The 16,492-nt window shown below is 33.5% G+C and overlaps 2 protein-coding genes across 2 annotated transcripts in view; one reads left to right on the top strand and one right to left on the bottom strand.

The window, feature by feature from the left end:
- Positions 1 to 16: 16 nt before the first annotated feature.
- On the top strand, positions 17 to 10,762 carry Hspa13 (heat shock protein family A (Hsp70) member 13). Its single transcript, XM_015478648.2, is given in 6 exon segments — positions 17 to 103; positions 1,629 to 1,969; positions 4,727 to 4,940; positions 6,759 to 6,926; positions 7,681 to 7,970; positions 7,972 to 10,762. Coding segments are annotated over 6 exon segments (1,413 nt in total). The 5' UTR covers positions 17 to 78; the 3' UTR covers positions 8,347 to 10,762.
- A 3,611-nt stretch (positions 10,763 to 14,373) lies between these two features.
- The window catches only part of LOC107136100 (multidrug resistance-associated protein 1-like), a 93,454-nt gene continuing 91,335 nt past the window's right edge, over positions 14,374 to 16,492 (bottom strand). Inside the window, exons 27-28 of the mRNA XM_048803516.1 lie at positions 16,096 to 16,290; positions 14,374 to 15,742 (exon numbers count right to left, since the gene is read on the bottom strand). Of these exons, the coding sequence (XP_048659473.1) occupies positions 15,604 to 15,742; positions 16,096 to 16,290 (334 nt within the window). The 3' untranslated portion in view covers positions 14,374 to 15,603. The remainder of the gene's footprint in view (positions 15,743 to 16,095; positions 16,291 to 16,492) is intronic.

Here is a 16,492-nt window from a genome sequence, read left to right as displayed (position 1 = left end):
CGGCGGGCTGGCGGGGCGGTGTGGGGGCGGTGCCTCACGTCTGGTACAGTCATCCCAAGCCTCTTCGGCGGGACTGTAATGGCCGAAGAGATGACGATCTTAGGTCAGTGTCTAAGGGGTCTCTTTTGCCTGGGCGGACGTCAAGGCGGTCCGCGGAGGCCAGGGTGGGCGGAATGATTGTCTCAGCTCTTGGTTCCAGCTGGCATAGAAGGGGACTTGGAAAAGCTGACTTAGAGGCGATTTGGGGCTTTTCGGACCTGGTGGGGGTGGAGGCGCCTCCAAGAGAAGTCTGGCCCTGGCAAGCTACGTACAAATCGTACCTCTCGGGGATTTGCGGCTTGGCGATGGGTTTCTTACAACAGAACCTCGGTTTTGAATTGCTGACCGAAATGGGGAGAGGCCGCGGGAACCTACACCTCCGGGACCCTTTGTGGAGGAAGGGGGAGGAGCCGCAGCAGGAGCATCCTGAGCTGTAGATGCCTGGGATGCTGAGCTTGAAGGGATGTAGGGCCTTTTGATGCTCTTTCCACCATATCGGATGGGATTTACCTTCCCCTGCTTGGAAGGTGATAAACTCTTTATGCAATTTGCCTGTAGGTGGAAGGAAATTGACACTTGATTTCATTTCTTTGAGTTAGTGTTGAAGAGGATGAGCTAACAATTAGTAACACAGGCCTACTAACTGACGTTTTTGGTTGTAATGTAACATAAGTGTACACAGGTATTTAACACAGCCTCCTGAAATCAAGTAAGAGCATAATTCCAAATTTAGAGTAGTTTTTTTTTTTTTTTTTTGCTTATGTTTACAATTATTTATGGCATTTGTTCAGATCTATTTTTTCATGAATTTGTATTTGCTGAGCGTATGTTATTCCTTGGCATGAGAGCTACAACAGTGAACAAAACTTGCCTTCAAGGAGCTTGCATATATATTGCCATCAGTGTTACTCACTTTTATACTTCTCACCTAAATATTATCGCTACAAGATCTGTCTTTAATTCATATATATATATAAACTATGTTCTGTTATGAAGTGATGGTTTAATACCTGAGCAACTTTCAAAGTCATTGTATCTGATGTATCCATTTTATCCTTTTGAAAAGGAAAAGGAGATACAAAAACAAAGAGTTTTAAGTTTACATTATTAGTAAAGGTTTTGGTGTGAGAATTTCAATAATGGAGCTTCTTTTCAAAAATGATAACATAAGCTTTATAAAATTTAAATAGCAATTGTTCAAGAAAATTGGATAAAATTTAACTTTTACTTAAGATGAAGGGTGTTTCCTGACATCATGAGCAGAATTATTCTACAAATATTATTAAATATTTTTACATTTTATTCCTGTGTTCTACTAGTGAACTACAGATACAATTACAGGATTTTTTTGTTTTGGTTTTGTCATTACTTTATTTTTAATTATAACTAATTTACATTATAAAAAACCTAGATGTCTAAGAGAAGTATTAACAGTTCTATAAAATTAAATGAGATATATTTTTAGTCTTGTTTCAAAGATTGGTATTAAAGGGACTGCTTTAGTAATTGAGTATATTAGACTTTGCTATAGTAATTTAGTATATTATCATAATCTGATAAGATGTATCTTTTAATTTGCCTGTTTTCAGGATCAGCTGTTTTGACTCTCCTATTGGCTGGCTATTTGGCACAACAGTATTTACCATTGCCTACTCCAAAAGTGATTGGCATTGACCTGGGCACCACCTATTGTTCTGTTGGGGTGTTTTTTCCTGGCACAGGAAAAGTAAAGGTGATTCCAGATGAAAATGGGCATATCAGCATACCTAGCATGGTGTCTTTTACTGACAGTGATGTATATGTGGGATATGAAAGCTTAGAGTTGGCAGATTCAAATCCTCAAAACACAATCTATGATGCCAAAAGATTCATAGGCAAGATTTTCACTCCAGAAGAGCTTGAAGCTGAAATTGGCAGATACCCATTTAAGGTAAGGGATTAATCCAAAATATGTTTTGTTTATTTTACTGTTTTTAACTTATTTATTGTATTGTTTCAATTAATACTTTACTTTCACATTATAAAACATTCTGTTTTAATTTACTTAATCTACATGGATGTTATGCTATCTCATTTAACAGGAAATTCCACAGCAGCTCCAGGGTGAGTTATTACTAAGACTCTCCAATGTTATCAAGAACTTAGGACCTTACTATATACTTGCTCTGCCATTTTGAGAATGTGTCCTTACCTTATTCAAGGTAGCAGGAAGGTTGATGAAGCCCCATATACTGTAGATAGATATTATCTATGTATGTACATATTTGTTTATGTCTGAATAGATCATACAAGGCATGGTGTTTTCTGACTTACTTGAAACTCAGCAATATGTCATAGATGTTATCTTAATGGTTGTGTAAAATGACTAAATTGATCAGTCTCTTTTCACTGTATATTTTCTTATTTTTTCTGGTATTCCACTAATGGTGGAGGTTCAGTGAATGTTCTTGTATATACATCTGTTTTTACTTATCTGAAAATTTCCTGACTTGAATTCTAGAAGTGGAATTGATAAGTCAAAGGTACACATGTTTTTAAGGCTTTTATTTTTATTAACAGATTGTGCACCAGAAAGGTTATATGTTCTTAACTGTTATTTTTTAGAGCACCTCTATCTTCCCTGGTTATTATTGTTTTACAATATTTCCCAATCAGATGAAAGAAAAATGAAATCTTCTGTTAAATTTCATTTCTTTGCTTTCTAGTGAGATTTTTTTAGAAATTTTTTTATTCATATTTTTATTTTCCTTGGTGAACTATTTTTTGTTGTTGTTGTTCTGTTTCTTTGACATGATATTTTTTTCCTAAATGAAAATCAAATACTTTTGGTTTTGTTATTTTTTTAATTGTTTTTAGTTTTAACTGATGATTTGTTTTTGAGTTGTCAAAATTTTAAGTTTGTATGCAGCAAAATTCCCTCTTAATTTTATAAAAATGGCATTGACTCTTACTGTGCTTAATATGGTTTTCTTATCCACTTGTTTTGGTGTTTTTGTTTTGTTTTGTTTCATTTTTCATCCTGATGCTTTTATATAGGTGTTGGTTTGTGTTTTGTTGCTGAGTGTTTTTTTGTTTTTGTTTTAAACATTTAAATCTTTTTTTTTAATGTACAGTTTTTCTTCTAAGTTATGAACTAGGATTCCAAATTAGTTTTAAAATCATTAGGTAGTTCAGTCACTGCTGCTTGTTGAATAACCCTATCCATAAAAATTTTAAATTTTTAATCTATTTTCAGAGAGAAAAAAAATTGCTGTACTTCTAACTTTATTACTTTGTTTTTAGTTTCTTTCTTTGGGATTCTTTTATTAATTTATAATCTTTAGTGATAAAATACTAAAGCTATACATTTTCTCTAAGTTACAGCTTTGGGTGCATTACTTACTGGTTGAAGAGTTATTTTAAGTTACTAAATTTCAAATGATTCTAAACAATTTGTTTTGGTTTGGGGTGGGCCTTATGGTACTGGTATCTTTGTATCTTATATTCATAGTAGATCTATAGCTTGCTTTTATTTACAAGGTCAGATTTTCTTGATTGTAACTTAATTATGAGGTCTAGAATGGTTGGGGAAAGAGTCTTATAATTTCTGGATGAGATTAATTTTCTTTGCTATTGCTGTTAAAACAATCTGTTCATAGTTTATACTAGGGTGTGTACAAGTGTACTAGGTAAAATGTACTAATGTAGTACATTTTAGAGATAATCTAGTTTTTTAAATGTATGCCCACATTAGAGAAAATGAGCTAATACATAGTAAATATTTTCATGGAAATAAGAATGTAAATGATGTTTGATTCTTGGATAAGGACATAATAAAATACTAAAATTATTATTTTTAATATGTATTAGAAATTTCTTTAATTTTATTTTTTACTCTAGAAAATAAGCTAACTTGGAACAAAAGAGAAAGGGAAGATCCTGAGTTATATACATGATTGAGCAACTGTTATTCCTTATATATTAGTCCCCCCCTTTATTTGTGATTTTGCTTTCTGTGGTTATTTTCCATGATTTTAGTTACCTGTGATCAACCACTATCTGAAAATATTAAAGGAAAAATTTTAGAAATAATTCACAGATTTTAAATTGTATAACATTCTGAGTAGCAAAACAAAGTCTTCGGAACTGTTCAATCCCACCCAGAACTGGTATCACCCCGTATCTATTTTGTATGCTACCAAGTCCCTTGGTACTTATACTGATTATCAACTTGACTCTTGAAGTATAGTGCTTGTGTTCAGGTAACTTTATTTTACTGATTAGTGGAACCAAGATGCAGGAGTAGTGATGCAGACAATTTGAATATGCCAAAGAGAAGCCAAAGCAAATGCTTTTCTTTTAAGCTGAAGGATCATCCACTGGGGAACTTGGAACACATCCCTGTGTGGATAAAGGGAAATTCCTGTCTTTCATCAGGAATTCATTGAACAAATAAATATGCTTGGTTATGAATTTTATTCTGCTCTTATTAAAAACTGTAGCATATATTTTATTTACTTTATAGTTCTTAAAGTATAACATTTAATAAGCTCTAATCTTGGCAGATGGATACAAATATGGAATTTATCACTTTGTAAAGGTAAGTTTTTATTGAAAAAAATCTAGTATGTATGTGTGTAAGTACATACATAATGTTTATATTTAACAGACTTTTATTCATATTCCTTTTTTTTAATCCTATTTATAGGTTTTAAACAAAAATGGATTGGTTGAGTTTTCTGTGACAAGTAATGAGACCATCACCGTTTCCCCAGAATATGTTGGCTCTCGACTATTGTTAAAATTAAAAGAAATGGCAGAAGAATATCTTGGAATGCCAGTTGCTAATGCTGTCATTTCTGTACCAGCAGAATTTGACCTAAAACAAAGAAATTCAACAATTGAAGCAGCCAACCTTGCAGGTAATAGCACTCTTGCCTGTGTTGGATTTTTCTCAAGATTTTGTTTGGTATTTGTCACTTTGTAAATCACTTAACTATAGGCACAAAAACAATCTATATGGTGGGTAAATTAGTGTATTTTTATATAGGTTGATAAGTGATAATTACAAGAGCTCTGTAGCATGATGTAGAATGTGTATATTAAAATAAGAACCAGTCATAGGCACATGACAAAGGTAGAAAACATGGACACATTAGCAGGGAGGGATTTTTTTTCCCCTAAAATTTCTTTAATCAAAGTTAAGGTAAACATAATGTTGTCAAAAAATCTGATGTGAAAATATTTTAAAACTTTTCAAAAAATATTGGGGCTGGGGCAGGGGCTCAGTGGTAGAGCACTCACCTAGCATGTGTGAAGCACTGGGTTCAATCCTCAGGACAACATCAGAACAAAAATAAAAGCAGATGGAATTTAAAAAAATAAAACAAATATTGAGTGTCTCACAAAATAAACAGGTACATCCTTGTTTTTGTGCAGCTTATGTTTGACAGAAAGGAGCACAGAATAAACATATCTCTAAGTTTAACATATGCATTATTGACATTTTGGGCTCAGTAATTCTTGGGTGTGGTGGTGGCAGTCCTGTGCATTTAAGAATATTTTGCAGCATGTTATGACAATCATGCTTTCATTCATTTCCATAGATCTCTTGGTGATAAAATCACCTCTGATTGAAAATCATTGATACAGTGTGTATCAGAAAGTAACATGCTGTGAAAAATAAAAGCAGGATAAAGGGACAGAATTGTTTGTGGTGGTCAAGTGATTAGAGGCAGCGTGTTAGCTTTGAGTCATGGTGATCAAAGTACCTGATGAGAACAACTTAAGAAGAAGAAAGATTTATTTTGGCTTATGTTTTCAGGGCAATCAGTTTATGGTCAGCTGGCTTCTAGGCAGAAACCTCTTGGCAGAAAGGTATGCAGAAGAAAGCTTTCAGATCATGGTAGCCAGGGAGGAGAGAAAGATAAGCCAGAGAAGAAAAACTTCTAGGGCATGCTTCCCGTGACCTACTTCCTCCAACTAGGTCCCACCTTCCAGTAGTCCCTCCAAGCCATCAGTGGATTAATGTACTGATGAAGTGAGAGCCCTCATTATCTAATTAATTCCCAAAATCTTTACCTTTGAACACATGAGACTTGGGGAGACATTTCAGACCCAAACCATAAATAACAGGGGACTTACACATTTAAGTAGGATGATCAGTTGGCCTCATGGAGATATTTAAGCAGATTTGAAGGAAGTGAGGTAGTTAGCTATGCAGACACATGCAGGAAGTTCATTATAGGGGGAGGAAACAGTACAATCATAAAATAGGATTTTGGTGATATATAAGGATAGGAAGACAAGAGTGGTGGCGCTCGCCTGTAATCCCAGTGGCTCGGGAGGCTGACACAGGAGGATTGCAAGTTCAAAGCCAGCAAAATCGAGGTGCTAAAGCAGCTCAGTGAGACCCTGTCTCTAAATAAAATGCAAAATGGGGTTGGGGGTGTGGCTCAGTGATTGAGTGTCCCTGAGTTCTAACTTGGGTACCCCCCCCCACCACAAAAAAAGGAATAGGAAGTTGTCTAGTGTGACCAGAGCAGAGTGATAGAGAACCAAAGGAATAAAGGAATAGGTATTAGGATATTTAAAAGAATTCTTCATTTTGAATGTTGTTATAGCTCCTGAAACATATATTAGTTTTCAGTCTACTCTTGAAAGTTAGTTTGCTGAGTGACAAGAAATTTCTTAATAACTTCCTCTTATCAGTTGTCCTTTTCTCCAATCAATCTTTACAGGACTGAAGATCCTGCGAGTAATAAATGAACCTACAGCAGCAGCAATGGCCTATGGTCTCCACAAGGCTGATGTCTTCCATGTCTTGGTTATCGACTTGGGCGGAGGAACTCTAGATGTGTCATTACTGAATAAACAAGGAGGGATGTTTCTAACTCGAGCAATGTCTGGTGAGAAAAAATAGAAAATTGAAGAGATTCAAGCAACACTTAACTTACCTAATATGTAGTTTGTGGGTTTTTTTTTTTTTTTTTTTTTTTTTGTTGTTGTTGTTGTTGTTTTGTACTGGGGATTGAACCAAAGAGCATTCTCCCTCTGAGCTATATCCGCAACCTGTTTTTAAATTTTTATTATCAGACAGGCTCTGGCTAAGATGTTTACACAGCCTTGAACTTGTGATCCTCTTCTTTTAGCCTGCTGAGTAGTTAGGATTATAGGCGATATACCACCCCAGCTTATAATTTTCTGTGTTATTTATGCCACTATTTGCATATAAAAAAAGTTATGTTTAAGTGATAGGAAACCCTATAAATCAAATTAACTTCCAATTTTTTCATATTGCGCTAATAAGGCATTCATGGTGATGGTGAAGGAAACAGTGGGAAGAAAAAAATTCCTGAAAAATAAAAAGGGATAATTTCATTATATTTGTTAACATATGTTATTATAGCAAGCCAATCTGTTTTTTTATCTCTAGTTTTGAAAAATTATCTGATTATTAAGATACTTCTTTCACATCATTTAGATATTTTAACTTTAATGTGCACAGTTTTTTAATAGTATGGGTCAGGGTTCAAATCATTTTAACACAGTATTTAATAATGATCTTTGAATAAAATTTTAATGCATTTTAAAAGAAATTTATTATATTAGAATATAATATATATATGAATATAATACAAACTTTTTTGATTTTTTACTTAGGAAACAATAAACTTGGAGGACAGGACTTCAATCAGCGGTTGCTTCAGTACTTGTATAAACTGGTGTACCAAACATATGGCTTCCTCCCATCTAGGAAAGAGGAAATCCACAGATTAAGGCAAGCTGTGGAAATGGTCAAATTAAATCTGACTCTGCATCAGTCTGCCCAGATATCTGTATTGCTAACAGTGGAGGAAAAGGATGGAAAGGAAGCTCAGAGTAATGACACTGAACTGCCAAAGGACAAACTTAACCCAGTAGATGGTCATGCAAACAGAGAGTTTGGAACCCGGCCTTTTGGAAAAGAAAAGTGGAAAAAGTCAGGTTTTATTTGAAACAGAAATATCTCGGAAGCTCTTTGATAGCCTTAACGAAGATCTCTTCCAGAAAATACTTGTGCCCATTCAGCAAGTATTAAAAGAAGGCCACCTGGACAAGACTGAGATTGATGAGGTCGTTTTAGTTGGGGGCTCTACTCGTATTCCTCGAATTCGCCAAGTCATTCAAGAGTTCTTTGGAAAGGATCCCAACACATCTGTAGACCCTGACCTGGCAGTGGTGACAGGCGTGGCCATCCAAGCAGGGATTGATGGAGGCTCATGGCCTCTCCAAGTCAGTGCTTTAGAAATTCCCAATAAGCATTTACAAAAAACCAACTTCAATTGAATTCTGGAGTAATGATGTGTGATCAAATACAAATACATGATCTTATCTGGTGAACTCTTCCCCTTTATCAGAGCACCTCCTCCAAAAAAGAAAATTACTATCTAAAATATGTCACAGATTTACCTAGAAGGCAATATTTAGATAAAATAAAATTTTACATACTATATATATATATATATATATATATATATTTTTTTTTTTTTTTTTTTTTTTTTTTTTTGGAGAGGTCTCATTCCAGTACATACTCTTATTAGAGGAACATAGGTGGCTATATTTTCTGAATTCTGGAAATAGATAACCATATGCACTTAACATTGTATTCTGTAAACATTAAATAGTGCCAATTATAAGATTTCCCAGTTCTTACTAAATTGTGTTAATAGGAGCTGGTAATTTCTTTACTTGGTCATCACATCTAACTATAAATTTGAACTATACTTGAATGATAGTGTTGATGTCAGGTATTTTCATTGGAAGGTACCAGTATTATTAAGCTGCATATATATTCAATAACGGCCATATACAAATTTACTTTTACAAATTCAATGTCCAGTTGTGTGTCATTTGCACATATTCTGCATTTTCCAGATTATCTTAATGTATTTCATGAATCAGTTTTGCTTTCTAAAATAAGTACAGATTTATTCAAATTTTTCTGTATCAGCTAGTGGAAATACCCAATTTTTATTGTAGGTCCTTCATCTACTGTGCATCATTCTCTGCTTGGATTTCCATGATTCTGCTTGGCTAGAATACAGTAGGGAATTATTAGTTGCATTCTTAAAATGTGTTATTGTCACAATAAAGTCATTGCTATTTCATTTTTGTAAACCAGGACGTGCAGATATTAGTAAATAGCATTAATTACCTATTGTGTTTCTGTTTATTTCTTAATTTACATTTTCAGTGAGCTCTGGAAAATATAGCATGGATTTGAACTATAAAAGTTAGTCTGATTGAGTTTCATTGAGATTTTTTTTCCCCATATTTTGTTTCAAATGAGGAAAATGTATCAAACTGTAAAAACCCTGTTATTTAGTCTGTATTATTTTTAAATAGTTACACTTGGATTATTTTAGCCATAAATTGGGGTATGATGAGATCATAAAATTTGTGAATACTGGAAATAAATCTAACATAGAAGGCAATATGGGAAAAATTTTCCACAAATCAGCATTTGTAGAACTTAGGTATTTTGTTGTATTTTATTTGTTTTCTTTAAGAAAACCCAGAGACCAAGTAAGAAAATAATAGCAGTTTGATTTCTATGATTTCCATGTTATGTGAAGATACATGTATGTCTTTAGTGGAGACCTACTTCATTTTAATATTCAAAAATTTTATATCCTAGTCACCATTTTTTTTAAGGTAAAGTGTATCTTTATCCGAACTTGAAAGATGTTGTTTCCAATCACTAAAGATGAGAACCAAGCAAATACATTTCAACAATATCAAGACATTGAACAGTGTTAATATTTTTTCAGATATAAAAAGAAAACGTTTCTTAGCAGTGAAATTGATTTTGAAACAAATTTCAAATACGTTTGTATATAGAAAATACCTGTAGTAGGTAAAGAAAATACAAAATTCTTATTTTAGAACTAATTGAGAAATGCCAAAGATGAATCCACCACTGCATTATGAAAATATTTAAGTGTTCTCTTGGACTTTATATAAATTTTAATAGATTAGAATTGAAAAATATCTTTGGAAGGTCTTTGGGAAAAGTGTTCAATCTCTACAGAGTATCAATTTTAACCTAAAATATTTTAAGATTAAAAAACTTGAATTTCTCAGATACTTGATGTGGTTCATGACAATCTGTTAACCTGTTAACATTTTTTTTTTTAAGGAAGCAATGTGCAAAACAGGGCAGCTAATCACACAATAAAATTGGAATTTAAATAATTTGACTCTTTGAAAAATAGAATAGCAGTGTTGGAATTTGGGGGCAGTAGTTTAGCATATTCTCTAGTATAATTATACCTTTAAAAAATGAAGGAATTTCTGTCTTCAATCATATTTTAGGGCTCTATCTATACATAGTCTTGACATCAGTGTAGTTTATTTAAAAGATAAGAATGCATCCTGAAAGGGGTCATTTATTAATAACAATCTGAAGTTGTTTTTCGTAAAACAAACTTTTTAGTTGTACATGTGACTAGTTTTTTTTTTTGAGTACATAACAAAATTCTAAATGTCTTGTATAAATAGAGTATGTGAGTAATTTATTTTGTATCAGGAATGTTTTGGTACTGTGTTGTCACTCAAACCACTAACTTATCAACAGATAACTGTGTAATGTGTGCTGAATATTACAATATTGTGCAAAACAGATTGTGCCTCTTAAATGTGTGTGTACAGGTAATTCATGTTTTAATGTAAATAAATACCATTTTGCAGTTTGTTTTTTAAACTGTGTACTTTATTTTCTATTAAGAACTAGACTAAAACACAGTTTTGATGTGTATAAATTCAAAAGTTGGATAGAGGTGGTCTGATGCTAATGGTGTCCCTCAACCTCAGTCTCAATGTCTCGTTCCAGAAATGTACATTTTCCTGCTTCTGTCTCTGGGATTTCTAATAGACTTTTTGCTTATTTCCCTAATTTAGGAAAGAGAGTTCCTGCATCATATGAACAGTGTCTTTTGAATTCTGAATATGAGTTCATTGCTTAAGAATGTAATGAAGCCACAAACTGAGCTAATTAGATAGGTAATAATTTTGCAAAAATAGGATGTTGTAATTATAAAAAGTAATTTTGTAACAGAGTTTGTGTTATTCTTTGGATAACTGATGCTTTTTAAATTATCCTTATAAGATGATAGTCCCAGTCCCTTCTGGGACTAGTTCCTGTGATTTCTTCATACTTATTTAAATTACCTTACTGAGGAACTCAAACAAACAAGGAAATATAATGATACTTACATATTTATTTTACTTAACAAACAAAAATACAGTGCCTTTTTTAGGTAGGCAGCCTCTAATTTGGATGGCTCCCAGTAACACCCCACCTTCTGGTATCCATCCCCACAAGATACCAAAAAAATCCATCTTCCCTTGAGTTTGAGTGAGATTTAATAACTCTGCTAATGAATGACATGGCAGAAGTGTGGGGATATCTCTTCCAAAACCGGATTTTTAAAAAAAGACTCTTCTGTCTTAGGTGTTTCCTCTTGCTGCTGGCTACCTCTCTCTTGGAATTCCAACTGTCATGTAAAGTTCAGCCTGTTCTGTTGGTAAATACTAGTAAAGAAAAGGCCCTAGGAAGAGGCATTCCCACTGACAGCCAGCACCAATTCACACCTCCTTAAAAGATTTCAATGCTAGTCAAGGCTTAGGTGTTGCAGCCATAATTGAAAATGTGAATGTAACTTCATCAGAGACCTTAAGCCAGAAACATCCATTAGTTAAGTGACTTCCTGATTCTTTACCCACAAAAACACTCATTTTTGTTTTAAAGTACTAAATTTTGAATAATTTTACCCAGCAATAGAGAATAGAACTCTTAATAGGAACCAGGACATTGCTCCAAATGTTTTACTAGTATTAACCAATTTAGTTTCGTCCTCCAAGCAAACATGAGCAGGTGTTGTATCCCCAATTTCAAATGGGGCGATTAAGGCACAAATGTATCAGGTAAACTTTCCAGGTTTATGCAGCTAATAAATTGGCAGTATCAGTATCCCAAACCAGTCCATGCTCAGCCCCAATGTTGTGCTGCCTTATGTGATGACAGAAACCTCTGAAAAATAAAATCTAGAAAAGTGGGACTAGAGGGAAAGCTGGAAGGAGCTAGGAGATCTGCCCTCACCCCTTCTTCTTGATCTAACTGGAAACATGCATCATTGAGAATCATGCCTCACTGTAATCTCCAGTTATCCCAATGTTGTTGTCCATTGAACAAACCTTCATAAACATTGGCTTAGTTTTATTTTTATTTACATAATAGTGTATCTTATGATGTGATTTTGTAAACATGAGATGTTACTCAATGTTTTCTATATGGCAGACACTGTTCTAATGATTATATATTATATATACTATATTATATAATATTTAGTTTTCCAAACAACTTCAGAAGTAAATAAAATTATTACTCCCAAATAAGCACAGAGAAGTTAACTTGCCCAAGTTTGTACAAGTCTAAAGTGTTTGAGTAGACGTTTAATAAAGGCACCCCCATCTCAAGACCCTGAACCCTTAACCACTGTAATATTTTCATATTTTAACTGTTTTTATTCCTTTTTCCTGAAAGAAGACCCTCTGGATCAAGTAGAACTATTTATAATTTGTATGCATATTTTAAAACAACATTAAATCTTCTTAACCATTAAGTTTGATATCAAACTGTGTTTAAAAATAGATGTAATTGCCACTACTCCATCGACCTATGAAAATGATTATTGTATAAGGTTCAAGCTAATACTATATATAAAGAAGCATAGCAGCCCCATCCCAATATTTAATTTAATTTACTATACCTACAATATTATTGTTTCAATTTCCTCCCCCATTCTTGAATTACAGACTCTTAAGTGTTTCTTGTAGGAATGAGACATTGGTGGAAAAATGGAGTCACGTGGACTGGATTTTGAATCTTATTGCCTAAGATTCTCTTGGAAACTTAGTGTCATTTTTGGTGAAATTGGTAGATAATATGCTGTTCAGTAAGGACTGAAAGTAGCAAATACTTCAAATATCTTCAAATGTCTGGCATTGAGGACTATCAGTAATAAATATTCCTCTTCAAAGTAGTTCATGCTGTTTAGGATTTTCTTTCTATCTGATAAGGTAGATATTTTACATATTGAGATTATATTCTTAATCTATTTTGAAGTTACAATCCTTGAACAAATTAGATAATCATGGAGTAAACTTTTTTCTTAAATACAAATGTATGACTTCTTTGTAATCTAATCATTTTGAGTACCCTGTACTTTGTTTCAGGTATACTTCATTGATTAGCAAGCTTAATGTGGACAACTGGATTATAATGTGGAAATGAGAATAAAATAATAATTTCTCAAAACACAATGAACTCATCTTTGAATAATTTTGACTATTAGTCATTTTTAATAATTTTAGTTTTGTTTAACTCTTAAATATCATATGTAACAATATATAATAATACTGAACCAATACTCAGATTAAAAAACAGAATACAGCTATTATCCCAGGAGCTTACTTTACAGACTCCATCACTACCCCCTCACACAAACACACACCAAGGATAACCAATATCCCAAATTTCAATACTATAGATTAATTTTTTTGGTTTTGATTTTAACTTTAACATAAATAGAATCATAGAACCATACAATGGTATTGCTTTGTACCTAGCCTCATTGATTCAGCATTATGTTTGTGAGATGCATCGTATCTGCGGCTGTCATACATTCATCCCATGACTACACAAAGTTCCGCCATTTATGCAGGCTACTGTTGATGTCACCTTAGATTTTTAAATTGTGCAGCTTCTCTGATTTATTAAAACTATAGGAAAAGAGAGGCACTATGGGGCTAGGGTTGTGGCTCAGTGGTAGAGCGTCTGCCTGGCATGTGTGAGGTACTGTGTTTGATCCTCAGCACCTAATAAAAAAAATAGATAAATAAAGGTTGTCCATCTACAATAAAATATATTTTAAAAAAGAGAGGCACTATGGTATGAATTTGTCCCCCAAAGTTCATAGGATGGAAAAAATCCCAATCAACACTGTTGAGAGGTTGAGACTTTTAAGGGTGATTCACTCATGAGGGTTCTGCCCTCATGAATGGATCAGTACCATTATCACAGGAGTGAGTCCTAATAAAAAGATGATTTCAGCCTACTTCCCTTTTCTGTCTCTATCTCTTCTCTTTTAAAGTCTTCCACAATGAAATGGCAGAGCAAGAGGGCCCTTGCCAGAAATGAACCCTCAATATTGGAGTTTCCAAACTCCAGAACTATAACCTAAATAAATTTCTGTTCTTTGTAATTTACCCAGTGTGTGATATTCTGTTAAAGCAATACATAATGAACTAAGACAAAAGCTAAAACAAGTTTTAATGGTATTTCTGAAATGCCTATATCCCTTAATGGATTCTAAATAAATATTTATTCAGCGTTTATAAATTACATCAAGGATTGTAAAGCCAGGACAATATTTCAAATATCTTACATTCTATTAGAAGGAGATTTAGTTAATATTTAGTTTTATAGATTAAGGCAATTTTTTTCATAAATACCCTTAGGAAATGAAGCAAATATATATTATTTATACACACACACACACACACACACACACACACACATACATACACATATGGGGTTGCATAGAAAGGAAAAAGGGGAAGACAAAGAAATGGTTGATGGCCTTAGCAAACATGTTAAATAATTGTTTAAAATCATGTTGAAAATGCCACTGAAGTTTGATCACTTCAAATCTGAAAGGCAATTCAGACACAATGTTGATTTTATTCCAAAAATCTGAATTAAAAATTCCTTCAAAATATGATTTGTACTATAAGTCAACAATATTACCACAAATGTATACCAGCTGATAAATATCTTTCTGAGGTTGATCCAGATATTCCATAGAAAATAGATATTTTTTAGGCAAATAGTAAAAATTCTACAAACGTTTTCAAATAAATCAGACCATAAAATTCAGTTAAGATATAATTATCAAAAATATTGCCCTTTCTTTAAACCTAAAAGCAGCTCAACTTTTCTTTGATTCCTCCATCATTTCATAAACTATGCAATAATTCAACACACACATATACATACTCTAACACCAAGTTCATTATTCTATAAAAACATTTGCTGGGCTTGAGTAATATGAAAGGGTCTATGCTAGGACCTATCATATAAAGAAGATTAAAACTGAGCACCTGCCTCAAGTAGCTTTTTTTAAAAGGTGACAGACAAGAAGTAGAGTAGAGCCCATCACTACCATGATAAAGATATGCACAAGAGGTAAGTAAGGGCACAGATGAGGGGCCCTCAGATCAGACTGGAAGGCAAATGAAGATGAGTGGTCCTGCACTAAGGAAGTTACTCCTGAGATACTTAGCTCATGGGGGAATGCAGAGAAAGCAGGCATGAACAAAGTGAGAAGCCTGAATGCAGTGCCTGATGGTGAGAAATTGGGGTGTCTGTTAGTGTATGTGCCAACTCACAGTCAGGATCTTGCCTTTGAGCATTCCTCCCCATCCTTATTTTTTCAGTACTAATGCTGAACAATTGTTCTATTCAGTATCATCAATACGCAGCTAAAGTAATTGATCTTTTGTCCCCAAGTCCTGTGTCATTCCAGCTTCTGTTGTCATTCGAAAGAAGAGTCCTTTCTGGTGTATCAGATTCTGTGGTGCCCCAAATTCTATAATCCTTCCAGAGTCTAGAACAAGCACTCTGAAATAAGAAGAAAACCAGTTAAATAACCTGCAATCAGGTTTTCTGATCTTAGAAAGGTAAGATTTTTAAATTATCTTATGAATTAGAATAAATACAATAAAAAATTTTTAAAAAACAAATTACCATATGAGCTATTTCATTCCAAAAAAATATAGATACTAATTAACTTGGGAAATAAATCAAGTTTTCTAATATTCTTCTAGCACTAGAGTTTTCCTCTAATTTTGAAAAGATCTTCTATTTCATATGGGGAAATATAGTATTTCTAACACAGGTAAACTTTCTTATTAGAGGCAAACAATTAACATGCTTCCTATAGATATTGTTTATTTTTTTAAAACAAAGCATACCTGTCTGAATCAAAGATAGAATGTAGTCTATGAGCAATGGTCAGGATGGTGCAATCAGAAAACTCCTTCCTGATTGTGTTCTGCACCAAGTTATCAGTCTCAAAATCAATAGAGGCTGTTGCCTCATCCAAGATGAGAATTTTTGTTTTCCGAAGCAAAGCACGAGCCAGACAGACGAGCTGCCGCTGTCCAACACTGTAAATGTAAACACAAAAAATGTAAAATCATTTCAGCACTGGACTTTATGGTAATGACTCCTGTTCCCAAACCCTGATATTGTTATTCTTTTTTTTTCTCATTCATTATTCATTCAAAAAATATTGTCTTCTATAAACCAAACACTTGTCTAGTTTCTAGAAATGGAGCAATGAAGGACAGACAAAAAGCTGTGTAGAGT

This window comes from Marmota marmota, unplaced genomic scaffold, assembly GCF_001458135.2.
Source record: "Marmota marmota marmota unplaced genomic scaffold, marMar, whole genome shotgun sequence".
In the NCBI taxonomy this organism is placed as follows: Eukaryota; Metazoa; Chordata; class Mammalia; order Rodentia; family Sciuridae; genus Marmota; species Marmota marmota.
Note: the sequence above shows the minus strand (reverse complement) of the source record. Positions and strands in the feature narration are given on the sequence as shown.